At 39.2% G+C, this 23,070-nt stretch overlaps 1 protein-coding gene across 2 annotated transcripts; it reads left to right on the top strand.

Moving 5' to 3' along the window:
- Positions 1–583: 583 nt before the first annotated feature.
- On the top strand, positions 584–22,792 carry pibf1 (progesterone immunomodulatory binding factor 1). Of its 2 annotated transcripts, XR_004337852.1 has the most exons (19): positions 584–1,430; positions 2,137–2,237; positions 2,911–3,109; positions 3,213–3,332; positions 3,753–3,886; positions 4,756–4,864; positions 5,295–5,414; positions 5,503–5,564; positions 5,742–5,867; positions 6,181–6,279; positions 12,992–13,157; positions 14,266–14,416; positions 15,325–15,415; positions 15,777–15,879; positions 17,931–18,061; positions 19,070–19,154; positions 21,128–21,307; positions 21,463–21,641; positions 22,614–22,792. XR_004337852.1 is itself a non-coding variant. In XM_032553402.1 (18 exons), the coding sequence occupies exons 1-18, from the start codon at positions 1,164–1,166 to the stop codon at positions 22,665–22,667; spliced, it is 2,298 nt and encodes a 765-aa protein (XP_032409293.1). In that variant the 5' UTR covers positions 717–1,163; the 3' UTR covers positions 22,668–22,792. The 2 variants fall into 2 exon arrangements, 1 of the variants encoding a protein (XP_032409293.1); XM_032553402.1 differs by lacking the exon at positions 21,463–21,641 and having other exon boundaries at positions 717–1,430.
- The last annotated feature ends 278 nt before the right edge of the window (positions 22,793–23,070 follow it).

Genomic DNA, 23,070 nt, shown 5'->3' with positions numbered 1-23,070 from the left:
GCTATGGGGTTTCTGCTTTGGGTGTTATCAAGCTTACATATATTATATCTGTCTTGAAGTAACCTGAGAACAATGGATTTTTATCTAAAAAGGTAATAGCTTTATCAGCTAGACTAAAAATAAAAAATAAATCTCATGGCTAGTTTTGGTTGTTCATTTAATTTCTCGATAAAAACAAAGCGAAGGAAGACAGAAGAGAAGCTGATTGACGAAGAAATTCATTATATAGCACATCCTAGCGTTAGGAGGTTTGTACTGCACCACAATACTTCGCCATAGTGTGGGGGGCATTTTATAGAAACGCATAAAACAAGGACTTTTACAAGGATTTTAGGTCAAACCGTATGGCTGTGAGGTCTGTTGTTGTACTTCTCTAAGTTCCAGTGTATTATATTTAATGATGAATAAACAAATGCACGAACAACAAACACTTATCTATCTATTTATCATTTTGAAAATAAAATGATTAAAATGTTGAAAATTCCCTTGTTAAATTTGGCCGAAAAAAAGCCACAAAAAACCCCCTCAACAAACAAACAAAAAGATAAATACAGCAAAAAATAAATACACGTCTGTTCAAATTAATATTCAATTTTAGATCATTTTCACTATATGATTAATGTTGGAATTTAGAAGTCAACTTTTAAGCAGTAGGGTATTGTCCTGTTTTAAATTGATTTCCGGATATTACTGATTAGTAACCAATCTAAATTTGTGTAACTTTCACTTAAAAATTCTTTGGAAATCCGGTTCGCTATCCAATGTGAACTTGACACTCACAATATGGCGGACAGGCTAACGTGTCGTTTCTGCAAGGCGACGCAGTCAGTGTGTTTACGATAGAGGGCGCTGTGGCCAACAGTGAAACAACAGCTGGCGGTTAGCAAGCGCCACGGAGCGGGACTCTTGAAATTATTAACAGTTTGCCAGACTTTATGTGGGTATTTCAGCTACAAATAGTCAGACAGAAATAAATATGGGATTAGTTCAAAAGATCCTTAGCCAAAACAATACAGTAATGGGACTATTTTTGCTTCAAACTAACGTTTAAGAATGAATTATCGCGATGAAACTGAACTCTTAGATCGTCGTCTAATAATCTCTTAGTATTTTGGACGCTAACTAGCTAAGGGACGAAGAACAGCAACTGCAAAGTGGGCACTATGGCTCCTAAGAAGCAGCAGCCGAAGCCGACAGCAGCCAACGTCTCCAGCTCATTGGACCTGGAGTCCGAGGACCTCAGCCTGGAGACAACAGTGCCTACCACCGAGGATGTGTCTTCGTCCGACGAGCAACGCAACGGCTCCCAGAAGGTGACCCGTCAGCTGATCGAGAGGAAGGAGCTGCTGCACACCCTCCAGCTGCTGAAAATAGAACTTTCTCAAAAGAACCTCATCATAGACAACATGAAGGCTGACCACATGTCAAAGGTACCTGGACAGAGAGTTGAGGTGGACTTGCCTCAGTGCTTTCTTCGTACTTATTGTATTTTAAAGCTACTAGCCAGGCTGCTCTGCAAAATCAAATAAACGCCCTTTAGATTCAGTTTGCCCACTTGAACAAAAAGTGATGGTCTATTTATTTTATTTTGCTGCTTCTTTGTAAACATCTACTTTTCAAAAACCAAGCTTTCTCACATGCATGCTTCTGATGACATCACACAAGACTTAAAGCAGTTTATAAGGGCTCCTGTAAGTGCACCCATTTCAATCCATCAGTCAGTCTCTTTATTGATGTTAAACAATTAAAATAGGCCTGTAATACAAGAGCGCTTAGCCAACAACAAAATAAATAAACTTCCATGTTAGTTTGGCTGATTTAAAATTAAATTACTATTCGATTACCTTTCTGTTTATAACCATGCAATAAAAAAATTATTGATTGTCCATCAAACAGAGCATCTATAGAGCATTTCTGCAGATGAAGAAGTAGGAACTGAAAGCGAGGTGGGGTCATTTCAACCATCAGAAATGCTTGTCGACTGTTTAACATCTGTAGAACATTTCTGAAAGGTTTTTGTTTTATTGCATCACATCACCATTAGGGACTAGAAAGGTCTAGCTCACTGGATGCACAGTACTGACTTACACTCAAGTGCTTCTGTACATGTGTGTATTGATCAAATTTATGTTGCAGGTTGAGGAACTGGAGGAAAAGCTAAACGACGCCATACATCAAAAACAAGTGTTGTCCCTTAAACTGGACAGCCAGCTTAAGGTTGCACAAGAAGAAAACAAGTAAGAAAGAGTAGTAGTTCTAGATGACACACCTTTGTCTTACTGATACTATGTCTTTTTTCTTTAGGAGAATATATTCCTAACGGAAAAAAACAATATGTGTGATCAAATATACTAACAATTATTCTATTGGTTCTGTGCAAAAGTACAAAATGATTTGAAATACATAGAATTTTTAGCACATTACAGCTTCAAGCTAACGTGCTATTGGATGGGACCAACACAGTTAAAGTGGAAAGAAAACACAGTTCTCACATCCTTTCCAAGCAAAAATCACACACAAAATCTATTGGCTTTCCACATGTCATGTAACCGTCATTTTCCTTCCATTTCACATTTCTGCACTGCTTACTTTGTGTTGGTTTGTTACACAGATTCCTATTGAAACGCATCAAAGATTATTTTATTCACTAAAAGGTCAATTTGAGATCAGACCAAAGAGCACTTTGAAAAAAGAATCAAAGCTTTAGTGTCTTATTTCTTGTTCTCTCTCATCCCCCAACTTAATCATTCATTTATAAGTAAAACTTTTCTTCTTCACTTTTTCTTTTTTGATGGTATTTTACTTTTTACATGCAGCACAAAAAGAATAAATAAATAAAAATTGTTGGAAGGAAGTGTTGAGCAGCTTAACGCCAGAGTTAGCTGTGCTAACAAACGCCGTGTTCACCAGGAAGCAGCAGGCTCTGCGTAAGCAGGAGATGGAGACCATCCTGCTGAGGCAGCAGCAGCTGGAGGAGACAAACCGCCAGCTGTGTGAGAAGGCCGGAGAGCTGCGGCGGTCTCTCCGAGATCTGGACATTCCCCAGGACCGCTACCAGGAGCTCCGTGGCGTGCCTGATGACAAAATCAGCATCCAGGAATACGTAGCTGTAAGTACGACAGAGCGTTTCCCCTGCTAGTAGTTGGACCCCTCTTTTCAAAAGGCTGAAAATGCGCAACGTGGCGACGCTTCTCTTTGTCCCATGAATTCAGATGCGTTTCTATGAGGCTGTGACTCCTCTCCGCTCTCAACTGGCTCAGCTCGGTGAGCAGAGGAGCTACCTGGCAGAGGAGCTGGACGTACACAGAAACAAGATGAAGCTTTTGATGGAGGTAGATGAGAGAAATATCACTCACCATTTCAATCTTTTGAAATGATCTTATGTGACATATAGTGGACGCATTACTGGGAGAAGCCGAAGTAGCGAGCTGTAACCCTGCAGGCACGAATAGCAACCAGAAGATAACTATGTGGTTCAACTTCTTTCACATTGACTTGGTCAGTTAAAAACATCCCTCTACATTCAAACAGAAAGCTTCTATAAAAACATCCATATATTTGATGCTGCTTAATATTTCTTTTGTTGCTTATACAGGGAACAAAATTCTGCTACAACAATTTTCTTTTACCGCTTTAAGAATCTTCAGATGTTTGCTGACTTCTTTTTTTGTTGTTTTTGTGGCACTAATATCAAATGAGCATCTGTGTGAAACATTTACAACATTTGGGCCGTATTCGACGATATCCCTCAGAGCTACGAGGAAGAGCGTCGGCTGCGTGCCGAGCTGGAGCTGAGGAGCCAGAGGCTGACCTTAGAGCTGGCCGACACCAAACAGAACATCCATCAGGGCGACTATCGCAGAGAGAACTACCCAAATATCAAGCGGTGAGGATGTGTGTGTGTGATATGATTCTTCTGCACCTAGATTTCTTATATTTTTTAGAGCAAAAATACTAAAAAACATTTGAAAAGAGGTTTAAGCTGTTTAGTATTAGTAAACAAAAAAACTATATTACAAAGCTACATGCTGTTAATATTTTTTCTTATATTTCATAAAGAACACATTTTACTGGTTTAAAGATTTAAACTTTTGAGGGATGAAGTTTATGAGCCATTCAAGTAGAAAATACAGGATATATATATATCTTTAAATTTTTTGCTTCTGGTGTATATCTTCATTAAAAGTTGTATTGTACAAAACCATAAAAGTACCACTTGAATACATATAATACCTTTTTTTATTTTAATTTTTTTATTTAGAATGAATATGAATAATGTTTAGCAGGTGCTTTCATTTAAGAAGCACTTATTAGTTCTTTTTATATTAGTCTTTTTATTTTGCACAATGTAGCATCAGGTCTTTTTTTTTGCTATTTTTTTTTATGTGCCGTCTGTTTGTCCTTAACTTGACCTTTGTTAGCACATTAGCCCCACTTTATACCAAACTAGCTTTTAGCCGCTAGCAAAATTTTAAACTATCATAATAGAGAAGGAGGTTTTAAAGTGCACTAACTTTCCTACAGAATGGGGAAAAAAATATTTCTAACATTCAAACTTTCACAAAAGTATTTACGTATATAATGACTTAGGAAAAAAACTCGATCATAATCCAGAAGCTTATTTCAGATGCACCTTTTCTAAATGCAACTGCTGCTAATATTTTCCCATCAACAATGTTTTACATGATGTTGAAAACCTGCATTTGTAAGTCGCACATGAAGCTGCATGTTTTGCGTTCCGTTGCAACGACACAGGGAGCGCGATAACTTTGAAACGGAGCTGAAGGAGTTGAAGAGGAAGTTTGAGACGGTGGACTTGTCTCACGCTGCACTGACCAGAGAACGGGACACACTGAGCAACGAGGTGCTTCACATAAACCCAATTTATATGGTTTAAATGTCATTCGATATTTAGTACTTGTGCGTACATGTCTGAGTTTGAAGAAAGTGTGAAAACTTTTCTTCTAAACTATTTTGGTATTTAGCAAATTTGAAAAAAAAAAAATCCTAATTGAGCTAAAATATGTTTAAACAAATTTTATTTCAGGCAGTGAGGAAAAAAGGATTGAAACTGTACGTATGGAAACCTTAGCTGTAAAATATTTGTCTAATTTGAATCGTTGATCAATTCCAATTTTTTATTTCTGAAACTCATTGAGATTGTCAAATGATCAATGAACCCTAAAAATGAAAAGAAAAGTTCAGATGCATCGTTAGAATCCCCAAACTGACATAACAGCTGAACGTTTGGTCCACTCATTGACTCCTTCTCCTTTAACCTCATTGCCCACCAGGTGGCGACATTGCAGCAGTCAGTGAATCTCCTGCAGAAGGACAAGGAGTACCTGAACAGGCAAAACATGGAGCTCAGCATCCGCTGTGCGCACCAAGAAGATCGCGTAGACAGACTGCAGGTCCGAGAGGCTTCGTCCTGTAAACAAAGCATTCGGGAGCGGGAGACGGTCACATGACGTGCTCCTACTTCCTGTTTTTGTCCTGCAGGTACAACTGGAAGATGCGAAGAAAGCCAGGGAGAACACGTATGAAAAATATGTAGCATCCAGGTCAGATTCACATCAGTCACAGAAAGCTCGTGTTCCACTTTGTCCTGCTGCCAAACAGCGAAACTTTACTTAAAACACTTAAACATTTTCCTCTCACTCTGGTTATCTGGAAGAGAACCTTTAACCAAACGAATTAGTGCTTTTATTGTTATATTGTTCTTTTTCTGTCCACCACAGGGACTACTATAAGTCAGAGTACGAGAACAAGCTCAGAGAGGAGTTGGAGAACATCAGACTGAAAACCAGTCAGGAGATCGAGAACCTGCAGAGAACCTCCAGAGAACTGTATGAGAGGGAGAACAGGTACCAGTCTGTTTCGACTTTAACACATCTGAAATATTTAATACTAAATTTTAAATATCGGCATCTTGATCATGTCAATGACTCCTAGTTGATTTTATTGTAATTGCTTGTCTGATTGGCATAATTGTCCCTCTGACTGAGTGACGGCCTTACCTCTTAAGCCGTGCTTCCTCATTCTTGAATGCTTACATATTTACCTTCATTAATTGCAACGCTGTTTGCTGAAACGATAAATTGTACATAATTACTTAGTGGGAATCTGAGTGCTCAGATGTCGCGTGAGGGCTTCCTGTCTATTGGTTTCTGTTCGCAGGAATCTGCGCGAAGCCAGAGACAATGCAGTCCTGGAGAAAGACCGAACCGCCGCCGCCGAGAAGGACGCTCAGGCGAGATACGACCAGCTGCTGGAGCAGTGAGTTTTATCAGTCATCAGTCATTCGCCACACATAAATGCGGTTTTTCTGGAAAGTATGCGGCTGGAGCACTGATAAATCGGCTCTGATTTCCTTAATTTTTGGAGATCTGTGATCGGCCGATACTTTCATGCGAAGCCAATCTTCTTATCTACCTCAGCAAAGATCTAAAAAAAAACAACCACTGTCCTCTACTGCTCTGAGAGGATAGACTGATGGACACACACACACACCAGACCATGTCTGCATGCTTGCAATTAACTATAGTCACGCCACTGTGGACGACTCAACGACTTTCTTGCTATATTTTGCAACATTTCAGGCAAAGAAAATCGGTACCTGTCAAAATCGGAATCGGCTGGTCAGGCTCGTTAGAGATCGGTGATCGGCTAGAAAAGCGCAATCGGTATTCACTGGTGTTTCACTGAAGAAAAGAAAATTAATTTAAATATACACCCTACCCATTGAAGAGAACTATATAGTCACCTGGGAAAGAACACTAAAGATAATAATAACTAACTGACAAAAAAAGTCTAAGAGTTTTCCAAAAGCATAAAGTGTCGACTTGTGGCTTTATTGGACAACTTTTATCTAAAAAGTTTGTCTTCTTTAACCGAGGGCCAGAAAAACTCCACTCCAAATAGTATCTAACCTAAAAAAATAAAAAATAGATATTCGTTCCACCCTGTGCATTTGCAAATATGAATTTTGAAAATCTGATTGTAATATATATGTTACAATCAGAAATGATTTTGCCTTACTTTCACTTATTGATTGCAACTTAAAGCTCTGTGGAGAAATGGAGGGCATTACTTGAGTTTTGGACAAACTTTGCCCCAAATAGACAAAACATGCAATGTGGACAAACAGAACCGAATATCCGGGAACTGGGCAATCCATTCATTTTCTTTTTTGTCTGGAGGGGAAAACATTTTACTGGAAGTGTGTTGGAAAAACCACGTGTCTCAGTTTCACAGCAATCTCCCTTCAGGGATGGATCAGTGAAAAGGCCATCCCCTACCACTGATATTTCCTTTCCACGTTAATTCGTCTTCCTGTAAACTCTTGCTTGTAGTCACTCCAGCGGTTAAAACTCGGCAGGTCCCGTTCGGCGTCAAACACCCCAATTGGTGTTTAAATTCGTGATTATTTAAACATTGTTTCAAATCTTTTCTGGAGTTTTAAATGAGCAAAATAAGGTGATGAATTTCATTTTCTCCAGCTCTACCCAGAAACACTCTATCACATGAGCTGTCAGGCTTGTGAGAAAAAAAAAGAATGAGAGGTTAGCGAGATTCAGCTTTTTTCTTGTTTCAGGAGTTTGCTTTGGCCAAATCTCCAAACGGCGCCACAAGACTTGCAGAGAAGAAAGTTCTGTAGTTTAAGTTCCCATCTGATAACTGGTGTGTTCATCTTTCTCCCCTGGATCTCTGCATTCCTCTTAAAGCCCTTAAATGCATCCGAAATTTCACTAGCAGCTATTGAATTATATTCGTCCACACTGACCATTTTTACATTGGTTTATGTTTCCAAACTTTTATTTTGATGTAGGGATTTTTCGTCATTTATCAGTCATTGTTTGTGTTCCTGTGTGAATTAGAGTTGGGACCGAGCGACATTTTACTTTCCTGTCTAATCCTTGTGGAAAGAGTGAAACTCGCTCGCTGTTCTTTGTTTACGGAATTAAAATCAAAACATCCTTGTCATGAAAGAGATATGTCAGTAGCCGCAGCTTTGAAGATGACTTTATGACGAGATTTAAGTTTGGTAACCTTGTTGTAAAAGGCAGGGAAGTCACATAAAATAGCTGTAAAACTTTAACTAACATTTTTGTTTCATTTGCTTCACTATAAGACAATTTAAATGTAAGGTGTTTGACGTAGTAAGTTATTAAGTTATCTGTTATGTTTTTCATAATTGAGGTGAGTATTAGCTCGAGATCATAATGCTTTAAAACGGTGGTAACAATGTTGATTTGCTTTGACGTGAAGAAGGTCTGGATCCAGGCTTCAGTAGGAATTTTGTTCCCAACTGGAACCAGTTTTCCAGGCTCAGTGCTCCATTTCTGTGGAAACTCAAAATACTTGTTTCAGACGAAGTGCCGGTTGCAAACGGCTTTGAAGAAGTAGAGCTAAACAAAGCCACATCATCAGCGCAGAAACCGTCTGTTAGAAGAACAAAGGCGGAAAAAGGAGAGTCAGATTCAGGAGCTTTGATTTGGGCATTTATTTATGTACTTTATTCTTACTGTTAACAATAAACACAATTGTGGTGTTTTACATTTTACAAACTTTGCAACGGTAATTTAACGTCTCTTATAGATGGCAAAGATTTTGCCCCTGTAGGCACCTGCAAAAACACAAAACCTTCCCAAGTGTTTTTTATCTAGTTTCTAGTACATTTGAAATAAGACACAACTAACTTACAAATAACTTTTCAGAAAAATGTAGGAGCTTGATTTAAGTAAATACTTAATACTTATTTTTAAAAATTACTAGTTCCATTTGACTTATGGGAAAAATATCTTGTTGTAAGTGAAATAATCTGCTTTTATAAAATCAATATAAAGGAGTTTTTACTTAAAACAACCTGTACATTGCTGAAAAGTTACAAGTTGTAAGTTTGTGTTGTCTTAATTGAAGTGTACTGACACATTTGCACTAGAAACTATACCAAAAATGATTAGTAAGAATTTGTGTTTCTGCAGTTTGAGAATTCCCTTCGTAATCTCTGAAGATGTTTTCCCATCTCTGTCTGTTAGTCATCAAAACATTGATATATTGGCGGTTTGGCTATCACAAAAAAAGAAACCAAAAAAAACATGTGTTCTTAAATAGTTAGACAGATATCTTTATTATATCTGTTTATGTTCAGCTCCAATTCCTGTGTTTGCTAGAACTCAGCTGCAGTCTGTCACTGGTGAATGTCATGGGCGTGGCATTACGTAGGCGGCTGCGGTTTTCCGGGTCTTTCTAAATAACCATATGAAAACTTTACTAGAACTCGGGAGGTCATAAGGAAGTCGGAGGGTAGACCCAGGAAGACTCACTGCTGAAAAATCTCACTCTCAGAAGCTGGAGATTTTAGCTGCCAGCTTGACCGCAGGATCCTTTTGAAACTTGCTGGGTTTGAAAAGAGCAGTAGATGTTGCTCTTTAGTTATTGCCCCCAGTAATTAGTGTCTGTCGCTGCTACAGGCAACAATTTCCGTGTCAGTTTAGACCCTGAACGTCCCGCTGGGTTCGTTCAGGGTCCTTCTTGGAAGTTTCGAGTCTTGGACCACAATCGCAAAAGATATTCTGAGATTTCACACAAACACACACAAACGTGCTCGCTGACATAATTTCAACTTGGAGTTTGTTTTTTATGGAAGCAGGTGTAACTTTCAACTTCTTGATTTCCATGCTACCTGGTGCATTTTGATTCAGTTTACTTTGTGTTTTATTTTGTCGTGAGTAAGCCTAAATTAAAACAAGCTCGATAATTAATATTTGTGAAGGGCAATTTTGTTTACGAAGACATTGTGATTCATATTTTTAATGGTTTTGGTTGTCTGTTGTTTCATTTAGTGCTTTTTCAGTTGACATGTTTTATTTTGGATCGCAAAAATGTTGTTTATTGGCTTATCGCAGTAATAATTCCTGGGGCAATTTGTGGTCCAGCAAAATTTGTTATTGTGACAGGCCTAGTCATGAGGTACAGAAAGGAGCAGGGCATAATTTTCAAATGACCCCCCCCAAAAAAGATGAATGATTTCCAGTTGTTTTGCAAATACAATTCTGATAAGTGTGGCATGGATATGTTTTTAACCCCATTTAATCTGAAACCCATAAATGAAATAACAGCCCAACCAGCGAATATATCATCTGAAAATAGAAACGATGACACAACTGCAAACTTACCTTCATTAACCAGAGAAGTAGCCAAGATGACTCTGGAGGATCTACAGTGATCCATTGCTCAGATAGACGAAAATATTTACTCATATCAAAACCATATGAGTAATGTGTTGGAACGGTGAAGTCCATCTATGAAAAGACTTGAAAGTGGCTGCTTTCAGATGTCGTCCATCCAATCTGACCGAGTTTAAGCTATTTGGGTAAGAAAAATGGCCAAATATTTCAAGTTCTGGATGTCCAAAATCAGTACAGTAGAGATAGAAACCCAAAAAGTGAAAGTAAGCATAGTCTTTTTTTTTGTTTGTTTTATTTGTAAAAAAAGAAAAATTAGAACACAGTTATGCACTGTGTTGGTCTGTCGCATAAATTCCCAGTAAAAAGCTCTATGTTTGTTGATGTAATGTGACAAAATGTAAAAAAAAAAAAAAAAAAGGTTAAATGTTGTGAATGCTTTTGGAAGGCACTGTAGTTATGCACACACAGCAGCAGCAACAACAGCAGCGCTAGCGTCCCTGCCCTGCGTTACTACTGCATACCAGTCATTTGTCCGAATCCAAACCACCAGCTGTTGGTGTTTCCATGCACTCAAACACACATAAACTTCGCTCTCCCTCTCGCTCCCTCTCTGCTGCAGTCACATTCTTTCTCTGCGTCGCATCGCATGCCAGCAGTGACAGATGCTAGCCTCAAGCCCTTAACCCCTAACCCGACGCATGCCACTATTTTTGGGGCGAAGAATGAGCAGGACGAGCTTGAAAAGGCGTCAGACACCGAGTGCAAGCTCAGATGTCCGTGCTGCGCCTCCTTACACAGGCCAACGCACCGCCTACTTTCCCTTCAAGAAATAAATACCCACATTTGTTCAGTTTTCACTTTCGCCTTTACAGGAAGCTAAAAGTTACTTTCGCCAAATCCTCCTGAGTCTCGATATCGCTGCACTTGTCGTTTTTTATCTTTAAAATGACAGAAAATCAACATGGTGTCTTAGAAAAAAAAATCTGTTTTTTTCCACAATTGGGAAGTGGAGCTTCTTTGCTCAGAGATGGCAGCTGCCATTTATAAAAGAAGGCATAAAATTTCAACCATGTGTACTTGTCTGTCGTGTGAGCGCACAGCTCAAGCCTGCCCTCCGTGGGTGATGAAATCTCATCAGGTCAGCTGTAATCGAGAGTTATTAATATTATCCAGCCGTCCGCCATGGCTTGATAGAGCCTGTGCCCGCGTGCTTGAGTGCAGCTTGAGGAGCGTTTCCAACTGGAGAAAGTAAAGAGTTTTAAGCTATTTGATGTCTAAGATAAAAGCCGATTTTGTGTAAATACATAAAGCACCATATTCTCAGTTAAAGAGAATAAAATAATTTAAAAAAAAACAATTCTGGGGGAAAATATGTCCTTTTGAGAACATGAAATGTCTGCTCATCTAAAAAAAACAAATAAATGGCTTATGCTTTTCTAGTGAAAATGTTTCTTTGTTTTTTTTCTCTTTTTTTTTTCTTTCAGTTTGTGAAACAAATTTGAATATCAGACAGATATAAGCCAGGTAAAATTAAAAACCAGTTTTCTAATAAATAGTTCATTATTTAAGTGAAAGAGTTACCCAAATCCCGCCACGCCCTTGAGAAAAGTGTTTGCCTCCTCAACATAATTGGCCGGTTGTGCCAGAGTTGACCTGAGATCGAACTCATTGGCCAACACCCGGGGCCTCGTGACTGGCTGACCTGTAGAATCTAGAAAGGCACAATTAATTCTGTCTGATGACTAATTGACCAAACAAAAAGGAAAAAGAAAAGATAATTTATGGAAATTCAAGAACACACAAGAAACAATTGAATTGACATGTATCGGTCTGAAAAGGGTCACAAAGTCGTTTTCAGGCTTCGCGCCTCCTCTAAGCCACAAATTTCCCCTCAGCGATGGAGAAATTATGTAGTAGCCATCCAATCAGAATTCATCCACAAGCATTAATGACTCATCAGGGGTTCACAAAAGAACACAGAACAACGTGTAAGGCACTTCATGCCTAAAATGCTTCAGCTAAGGTCAGCGGTCATGACTCAACAAGGGTGGTTAAGTTATGTTCTCTTACAGATTGGCCTGGATGATGTTTTGTTTTGTCCTTAAATGATGAGTTTCTCGTTGGAAAACATGTCTTTTGTACTTATTCATGTTATGTTTGTTCTTTAATTTTTCTTTAAAAAAAAAAAAAAAGAAGAAAGACATCTGTAAGGAGACAATTCCCTTTTCACAACACTGCACATCCTGTCTCCTTTTCTTCGTTTCAATAAATTGTTAAAGAGCCAACCATCGTGCTGATGCCAGGCAGAAGCACCGAAGATCAAACAAGATTAAAATGCGCTTTAAGCGGTCTTGGGGAATGATTCACTGCTTGGCTTACCTGCGAGGTTATCTCATGTAATACGTTTTACCGCCAAACGTGGATGCCACTTCAGTGCTTCCCATGAACTGTTTATTGCTCAAGGCATACCAACCAATCCATTTTTTATTTACTTTTTTGCCAATTTCCAAACATGGAGAGGTAAGACAGCATGCCATGTGACCTGGATGTTCATTTATTTAATCACTCGATATGCCTGCTCAACCAGGCAGCTTAAAGCCCAGGTTGGATTTTGTGTTAAACGTTCCTGTAAAACACCTACAGCGTTTTGTTTCCACAGATCGCCTTAATCTGTCCGCACAAAAGCCCGTGATCTCATTTTCTTTCTTTCTTTTTTTTTTTTTGTTCAGTCCACGTGCTCGCGGTTATTTATCGGGGCGTGTGGTTGCATGCGTTCGCTCACTGCTCTTATTCTGCAGGTTTCGTCAGCTCCAGCTGGGCACTGACAGCCGGGTGGCGGAGCTGTCCAGCCAGGCCAAGCTGCACTCCTTCGAAGCCGAGCGCGCTCACTTGCTCAAGGAGGAGACGGCGAAGGCGCTAGCTCAGTGCCAGGTGGAGTGTGAGAAACAGCAGAAGAAGCTTGAGGTACTCAGATTAAAAAGAAGAAAAAAAAAGGAGTGATTTGGCATCAAGTCTCAGTTTTCTTGTCAGACACGTGTGTGATCTCCTCTAAGGCCACAGCATTAAAATCAAATTGTTACATGATGGTTGGCTTAGTTTATATTTTTTGGACAAAATCCTCTTTTTCAGACATGCACAAAATTCTATTACTCAATAGCAACTGAGTCATATTAGAATGATCCCCTATGGGTTTTTTGCAATAACTTGTTTACCCCGAGAAGCAGAACCAAACATGGAGAAGCTGCATTCAGCTTCTATGCACCACAAATCTGGAAGAAACTTCCAGAAAACAGCAGAAGAACTGAAACACTGAGTTTCTTTAAATCCAGACTAAAAACCCGCCTGTTTAGATTTGCTTTTGAACCATAGTAAATGAAACATTTTGATGTGTAATGATGGCATTTGCCAAAATGTAATGTTTACTGGTTTTCTCAAATTGTTTGACTGTGTGGTGTCTTCTTTGACTTTGTGTTTTTGTGTCTTTATGATGTGAAAGCTCTTTGAACTTCCTTGTTGCTGAAATGTGCTATGCAAATAAACTTGATTGATTGATTGTGACAGAAATTCAGACCGTCTATGCTCACGTGTGTTACATAACCAAACTTTTGCAAAGTATTAATTTTGAAGTGTGAACTTCCTGCTGAGGCACCGGTTTTCTTTCTGAAGAACTATTCAAAAGCATCTGAGCTTGCGGTTGTATTTCAACATCCGACTGCTCCCACCCACAGGCGTTTTATCATGATGAAGCCTTTGTTGGAGTTGGGATATTTTTCAAAATAAAATATGTATTGTTACGACATGCCGTTTGTGCTGGTGTTACAGGTAGACGGGCTACGCTGATGCTAAAGGCGGTGTTCACTTTTTAAGTAAAAGATCACATTTTTAATTTAATTCAAATGCAGAAACACTGATTGTTGTTGCCTGTCACTTTAACTGCTTCATATCTGCCATCAGAAGAGCTTTATCCAAGTAAATGTTTCATTTGCTTCGTCATGTTCTGATGTTAATTTCAGATGCACAATATGGTGCAAATAAGTTGTTTGTTCTTCCTCTTTATGTTTCTTTCTCTCAGTTATTGACTCAGGAGTTTTACAGGCTCCAAACATCGTCTGAGAAGCGGGTGGCGGAGCTTCAAGCCCAGAATGCCGAGCAGGCGTCCCGACTGGAGACGTACGAGAAGCTGGAGCAAGAGTTGGACCAGGTCACCATGCAGGCGGCTGAAAGTAAGCTCACAGCTCTGCCGCTGCTCAGGCAGGAAGTAAAAAAACAAACAGGAATGTTCAAATCCATAAATCTAGGTTCAGCAGTAGAGACTGTGGCAATTTGTGGGGAACAATGAGAAAATATCATCAAAATAAATATAGTAATTGATTCCAGTTTCCTTTGAACTCATTTGCAAGTACAGGTGCAACTCAATAAACTTCAATGTTATTTGTTCATTTATAATTTATAATCAAAACACATTATGTAGATTAATTACACCCAGACTGATGTTCTAAGGCCTTTATTTCTGTTTATTGTGATGATTTTTCACTTATAGCTAATAAAAGCATCCATAAAATCTTAACAGAGCTGACAGAGCAGCTTCTGATGATCTATACAGAGCTTGAAATATGGAGCTGACCTGGGGCGGCATCTCATCACTTTCTGAATAGATAATTATTTTGTCTTAAATATTCTGAGAAGGGTTGCCAGATCTTGTTAAATGTCTTACAAGAACCCTTGTGGGGGTCTTGCAAGACCCTTGCACCTTGTGGTGCAAGGGTTCTTGCACCACAAGGAACCCTCAAGGGTTCTTGCAGGTGCAGAAATGTGGCTCTCGCTTAAAAACAACCAATCAGAGCCAAGAGGAGAGTCTTAGCGCTGTCAATCATGCTTGTGTATGTGCTGTAACTGTGCTAATGGCGGCAAAATAATTTTTCCCGCTGTCATCGGTGGCTATGCTAACTAGCCTTCGCATTCATGGGAGGCAACGTCGTGCGCTAAGAACGTATTTTGACAAACGACCCTCATATATACTCATGGATACGTACAGTATATACTAAGATATACTTTTACCTGCATCGAGCGAAGAAACGAATGTTATGCTGGTATTTGGAGATATTTATAAACTGTATTTGCATCTTACCAGTTGAGAATGAGGAGGAGGCAGAGAGAGTTCTGTTCTCATACGGATACGGCGCAAATGTTCCCACAACGGCCAAAAGAAGACTGAAGCAAAGGTAAAGTACAAGATACTACACGTCTCATTCACTGTTCTCTTTGCACAACATAAAAAAACTTCATAAAAAGTGTTGAAATAATGTTGAAACCTTGAAGCATCCTTTAAAACACCACTTTCAATCCCAGTCACTGTCTCAGAGGACTGGGACCAACGCTTTGGCTTCTTTTCAGGTTAAACTTCCCTTAATTGTTTGAGTTCCAGTGTATTTCAGCAGTGTGTGTCTGTTCTTGAAAATCCTGAAACTTTGATAACATGTAAATGAAGACGAGTGTGATCTTGTTAATGCTGTAAGCTCTGTAACTGTGCCTGTGTCTGTGGGGGTGCGCGTGTGTGTGTGTGTGTGTTCCTCTGTTACGCAGCGTTCATCTGGCTCGCCGGGTGCTGCAGCTCGAGAGGCAGAACACCTCACTGAGGAGGGACCTGGACAGACACCAGAACCAGACAGGACAGATGTCTCAGGAGGTACACGCACACAGAGAAACACACACTGCATCCACAGGTGTGTGTCTGCCTGGGGAACATCTTCATTGGAATAAATCTAATGTATTATTAATGTTTTTAGCAAATAGAATCAAGCACATACATGCCAACATGTTTTCTCACCACCACGACTCTCCCACAGTAATGCAGACTGTGGTTGCATCAGCTATCAATGTCAGTTTGATTTACAACCACAAATAAGTCAAGAGTCAAATCAAATTATTACCAATTTGCATCCTGAAGTTTAGTTTCACTTTGCTCCCTTATAAGATGCTAACATGCAGCGTCTTATAGCATTTCTTTACCGATCAGAGTCTGCTAAAAGCTGGATTCTGATTAAAACTAAAATATGAAAAGATGCAAGAACAACATTAAATGTTTTCTTTTTATTTCTCATTAATTATTTGTATTAAGCGCACGGGTGACGTCACACTGTGTGCAAGTACAATTGCTGTGAAACAGAGTTTTACTCTTTTAAAACAAGTACAGGCAACGAAGTGCCTTTAGAGTACAAGTACATTGCAAAATCTTTTGAACAGTGTGCAAAAGTTCAATATTTGTAGTTGTACTCTCACACCAAATATCCTGGGTGGGTAGGAGACCATCAGACTGTGTAGCAGATGTTATTTCAGCCACTGAGCTGCAATTATGACAACATTGCGTCAGTCCAGCATTACTTAAATAGACAGAAACACCTGAGACAACGTGAAACTTCAAAGGAATTCTGGGAAGTTTACCACTATCATAGCAATAACATCAAAAGCGGCAAATTTAATCATCATCTGTTGGTCTTAGAGTTAAGACAGAAACAAAAATTCATTGCATATTTTTATTCATCCTATTACACTCACAACTTTTACTAGATATCATCACTCACCACATGACTTATCAGTAAGAGTCTTTAAAGTCATTTTTGTTTTTTTTTGTTTTTCAACTTCTAAAACGAAGCCAGGAAAATGACAAGTTGTTCAAGAACTGACAATAGACACCACCGGAGTTTATATGAGCCCAGTCTCTGTACCTGTCACATTTGTTGACACGATGAATGGAAAATGGAGTCAAAAACCATGACAGCGTCGCTCTTCACTCTCCAGACAAACTCTTCGCACCGATCACCGAGCCTTTGTTGTCTTTGGCAGCTCGTGTGCGTTCATGTGCGTGCAACAACAATACGGCTTCAATCTTGGATTTGCGCGTCGGACTAGGCGGTCACGTGGCCGCCACTCGTGCACCGATGTCTCAAAGTCATCCGTTGAGGGTTGCGGCTACAAGCTGCCGGTGTGCTCACCTTTTTTTTTTTTTTTCACTCACTGCCGCTGCTTAGTTAATCTGAGGAAAGCCTGTGCAAAGTCGGAGTGGAGTGGCCGGCCAGATTGGAGTCTAAATAGACCCGGCTTTCAGCTGTCAGCCGAGATTGACTTGCACCCGTCTGGAATACCTCATGATTCATCGAGTATAAAAGAAAAGAGTGAAAAATGACATTTCCTTTTCACTTGAAAAGAGCCAGGGTGTTACCCTCTTAGCCACCCACACAGATGCCCTGACTAACTCGCTATTGTTCTCACTCCCCCACCTAGCCAGTATTCACTACTGACTTGCAATAAAAATGGCTTAATGTGTAACAGCCTAACTTTATTTGTTGATTTTAAGAACGATAGTTACTAAGAGATACTGCGGATGCTTTTAGTTGAAAATACAACACAGGTACGTCGGGGGGGGAGCACTTTTCTGTCAATTCATCACCCCTGCTGATATGAATGATACGTTACCAAGGAAAATTATTCAATTAGGTCAAACTGGATTTTATTTGAGAATAATAAACAATTTAAATACTGTGTAAAAATCCACCAAAAAAGAAAAGTACTTTCCCTTCCGCTTTGAAAATATGCACCGTTTTTTGTTGCACCACTGCATAAGATTCTAACGCTACAAAATGCGGACAAGATTTTATTATGCAGTGTCAAAGTCGGACCCTTTAAGAAGAAATGTACAAAATGAAATGACTGCTCTGGCATTTGTGTTTTCAACTCCAGCTGTCCGCGGCCAACCAGCTGCTGCAGCAGACTCAGCAGCCGTACAGCTTCCTGATCGAGACGGTGAGAGAAAAGGATGCGGCGATCAGCACGCTGAGGGAGCGCGTCTCCTCTCTCGAGGACGACGTCAGGTGCGTCTTCTCCGACGCATGCATGAACGTATGCAGGCGTCTTTCAGTGGAAGTTGCATTCTTTCTGTAACCTGTTCTTCACCTGCCGTATCTCCCCTTTTCCTGGGTGTCTCTGCTTTATCCTCATCTCTCATCTTTTGTCTCTCTCTATGTGATAGAGCCCGTTTTACTGTCTCACACACATGCACCTGCTTGGTATTGACCTATATTCCTGCCGTTGCCCACTGTTTTTTGGGGGGTTTTTTTGCTGCTTGACAAATATGCAAGCTGACAGACTGCAGGTTTTCGCTTGCTGATTGCTACCACTGAGTGCTCACCTGGGGCAAGCAGGAGTATGGGGCAAAAAAAAATAAAAAGTCAGTTTTTTTAAACGCTGTGAAGCTTCTCGATCCTCCTTGCATCTGTCAGGGAAGCTGAAGTCTCCCTGTGGCTGTGCTGGGACTAACTGTTGGAAACAGAGACAGAGCTCTCAGGAGATTTTCATTTCATGTTTGGGTCTCTTTGATAGAGCGAGTTTAAATCCCTTTCTTTTTTTGTCTTCCTGCAGATTCCTTTGAACGGTGATCAGACTGTTGCTTTAAGATTGATTTGCTTTCAAAGTGCACCGCCACAAGTTCCAGCTTGTTTTACAGACCTAGATGGAAAAATGTTAACAGCGCAGTTAATGTTGGTTGTAATTTTTTCGAAATTCGTGACTTACTCTGATAATTAGCTGGTGATGAAGCAAACAAATACCTGTCTTTAATACTCGGTTTATGTTCTTGGCTTTGTTTTCCCTTAAGGCTAAAACAGAGCAAGAAAATATGTTTTTTTTTTATTCTGTATGCCTTTATGAGTATGTTGAGCCTAATCCTTGCTGACACTGAAAACAACTGAAATGTAGTTTAATCAAAATACAAATATCTGCTGCAAATAAAACCATTTTACAAGAGGTGCTTCAGAAAACCGTGTGCTATTACAGAAATCATTTTCCGTTTGATCTGATTTGTTAATGTTCTCCGCCCGCAGTTCTTTGAGGAAAGAGCGAAATGCTTTGCAGCAAGTGAAGAATGACATTTTAGCCGACCTGGAGCGACTTCTCAACAATAGAGAGGTAGGCACAGTGGCAGTGATCATAATAATATTTTTAATGAGTTTTGAAAGAAAAGTCAAAAATATTTTTATTTGTGTTTTCAGCTGGATATTGAAAATACTCATCCTTACCATATGTGGAAATTTATACTATTCAAGGCCAAAGCCTACTTTGCTAACACAGCGCATCCACAGAGAATGTGTTTTTTGTTTGGTTCCCCATTTTGTTTTGTTGGAATTACACCAAAGGTTTGGTAGGAACAGTAAAAAACGGTGGTTATATAGACAAACAGATTCATTTCTGTCACATATCCAACATCCCTCCGCTTCAGCTGTCAATTTCTAGGACAAAAATCCTGCGAGAGCACATGAACACACAAAAAAACAAAAATGTCCTTTAATCCTCAGAATAAATGTGTAACAGGAGTGACTGAGTGAGTTTCTGCATTAGAGGAAGAAAGCAGTGCTGTCATTCTGTACTCCTAACTGCCCTGATTTATATCTGTTATGCAGTAAATTTGTTCATAATTGCTTCATTCAGTCAAATTATAGCCAGCACAATAACTCTTTAAATAGCATTTAAATCATATTCTTTGGTCTGAAATCCACAATACACTGGGTTAATCGTGGTGAGATATTTCTACTCTATATTCTACTGTTTCTTGTTTTGCTTGAGGTAAACGTTCAACACTCCAGGAGAAATTTACTGGGTCATCATCTAAATGTGACAGAATCACATAAAAGTTATAAAAATAGGAATTTTTAGATAGATTGATGTTGCACATATTTCCCCTTCTCCCTTTTTGAAATGTGTATTGATCCACCAACATAACTAAACAATATTCTTTTCATGGACATGTTTAGTAACTGAATGTACGCATGCTATGGCATGCTAAGTGTATTAGATGTGTGTTTAAAAAATGTTTTATTATATTTTTTTTACAGGTTATACTCCTCCACCAATATTTTGTTAAACTTCTTGCAACAACTTGCAGCTCAGCCACATGCTCTTCTTGATTAACAATCTTCCTGTTATAATTCTGTTATTCCTTCTCATTGACAGAATTGACATAGTTCATTCACACACTGGTTCGTTTTTATACCAATACACAACTTTCAAGCACAATTCTAAAATTTTAAGTGGTGTTTCTTAAAGGTTATTGTAGGTTTTTCAAATTAGCCTATTTTTATCTTTGTCGAAACCAATTTGTATGTTTTAGATTCTTGTCTTGTTGAAGCAAACTTGGACTTTGACCTTTTATCTAAAACAACATTTTTTTTTAAATAAATATATCAAACATTTTATGCATACTGTGGAAAATTGACTTCACTAAACTTTTTTTTTGTTTTAAACAGAAAGAACGTCTCACATTTAAACAGCAATTTGTGCGAAAAAGATATTAATAATTGACCAAGTAGTTAGTTATTATCAAGTTTCATTTTATCAGCTAATTGATAAGCTTGACTAATTTTTCTTTTTATCACACTGTGTGTTGCAGTCCTTCCTGTCAGACTGTGTGTGTATGTGTACACATCGGAGTGTGCCTCCAATCCAGCCGTTTGCTTTACAAAGTATGTGCACCGTCATAGACAGCTGTTCCTCAGCTCGGCTGTTTGGGATGCCACCATGATGTGTGTGCATGCGTGCGCGTGTGTGTGGGTGTGCGTGCGTGCGTTTATGCATGTATGTGACATGCCGAGGCTCATGTCCTCAGATGTGATAAATAGAACCGTGAAATTAACCCCCCCTTCTGTCCTGCTGGTAGCACCTCTGCAGACCCTCAAAGCTCACTGAACTGTTTTACAAGCCATGTGTTTTCAGATTATTAACTTCACTGATTTTTAAGTAAATATGACAAAGAAGATTAATTTATAATATAAAAGAGCGATTCCCCCAGTGCTTTCTCATACTTTTTTGTTTAGTGATCAAGTGCCTACATCTACACCGATTATTATTATTATTTTTTTTTATATATAACATCCGTGACTCTCCAGGAGTTGGCAATAATGAAGCAGGCCCTGATCAGCATGCGGTCCAGGCAGAGAGTGGACCCAGACCTGTTTGGAGCCGGTAACGGCGCTACGAAGGCCTCTGGAACAGCACAGCAGAAGTCCAAACGTGTTGGCGGGACCGACGATGAGGAATCGTCAGACAAGCCCAAGCCTACTGTTTTTGTAAGCGTTGGTCACACCCTTTAATGAGTCACACCAATTTAACCAGCTAGGACAAAAGCTGAGACAAAAGAACACTCGAGTCTGACATAAAATAATGAATTGCTTTCCTGTTGTTTTTATTATTATTATTATTATTAACCTTTTTATTTCACCAGAAAAATCCCTTTCAGATTAAACATCTCTTTTACAAGAAAATCCTGGCCAAGACCGGTCCTGGTTAGTTTCATTTAAGCTCTTTAGTGAAGTCCATCCGAGTAGAGAAGAGCTCTGGAACAAGTCCCAGAAGTGATCCGAAACCACTAGTAGTCCAAATATAGACTCTGACCGATGATCGGTAGGTTAAACAGCAAAATACTTTTTTCTCCCCTATTCAATAATTGCATAAAATCTAACAACTTTGGCGTACACACATGTCAGTCAACAGCATGCACTTTGATGCACTTTTAGGAGTTTAATAAAAGCCAGATAAAGTTTAGGAGTGAAAACTAGTTCTCAAACGATCTGTTACAAGAACAAGCCAAGCTGGAAGATGCAATAAACCAGTTGTGTAAGTGTGCACACCCTTAAAATGATCTGCTAAATCACCATTTGATCCATCCACTGTTCAGCTTCTCTGACCATGGACATTGTCAAATGTAGTTCTGGAATCTGGCTCAAGCATTCAGTCCAAAGCCTGAAAGTCTGGGGCAAAGAAATGACCAGTAATAGCTATTTATATTTTCACCTACCTTGACGACAAAACCCCAGTTGTAAATATGTTCTAAGTTTGTTGTTGTTGTTAGGTTTTAAGTTTGGTTTCGTCACATTGTCCAACAAGGCTTTAGGAGATATTAGCAAAGCTGACATGTTTTTTTAATTCATAACCCCAGAATATAATTCATTATTTTAAACCTACTTGCTAGTCAAGACATTTGGAGAACGCAGGAGATTGTTGACGCATGTAGAGCAAAACCGAAGACTCATTTCATTAGAAATCCCTGCAGTTCCTCCAGTCTTCTCCCTGTTGTTTATTCCTGTAAGTTCTTTGCTGTGGTTTTTACATCTAAATTGTATAGGGATACGCACCACATTATGTGTGTGAGACTGGAGAAAAGGTTGTATTTTAACGAGGGTGTTTACACTTCTTAACCTACAGCACTTTTTTTCATGTGTTGACTTTAGAAAAAAATTGGAACGGCCATATCAGACTTCAAAGAAAAACAGAAATTGGTGTTAGCCATGAAAAGTCTAATTGGTTCATCGGTAGTTGACTCGGAAGAAAATCAATAAGATTTTTATACATTTCTTCTCTCTGTTTTGTTTGCAGACCAAAAGAGAAGTTCCTGATTGGTACCAAAGGCCAAAGCAGAAACACAAATAAGAATTCACACAATGGAACTCACTCAGGATTTAAACAACTGTACATTTCAGTACTCTAAATCTGTTTTTTCTTGTAAATTGTGTTACTTTTGAACAACTTTTCAAATACAAACTAGAACCAATTGCTATCTGTGTTGGAGTTTTTTTGTTGTACTATTACCCACCAATTGCACCAAAATTCCTTTTATGTTGGCAGCATTTGGCTTGACACCGTTCATTCCTCATCTTTTTCTGGCGACACTTGCTGGTTGCTACAGACAAACAACACTGCAGAAACCTTAGCCTTTGATTTGCACAAGCTGAAACTCCTTTGGCTTTAAATATAGACATACTAGGCATGCCTTTATCATTTCAGACCATGTTCTGATTGGTGTCATATTAAATTCAGTCACACGGCTGCTGTG

This window comes from Xiphophorus hellerii, chromosome 22 (assembly GCF_003331165.1).
Source record: "Xiphophorus hellerii strain 12219 chromosome 22, Xiphophorus_hellerii-4.1, whole genome shotgun sequence".
Classification (NCBI taxonomy): domain Eukaryota; kingdom Metazoa; phylum Chordata; class Actinopteri; order Cyprinodontiformes; family Poeciliidae; genus Xiphophorus; species Xiphophorus hellerii.
This window is presented reverse-complemented; position numbering and strand designations above follow the sequence as displayed.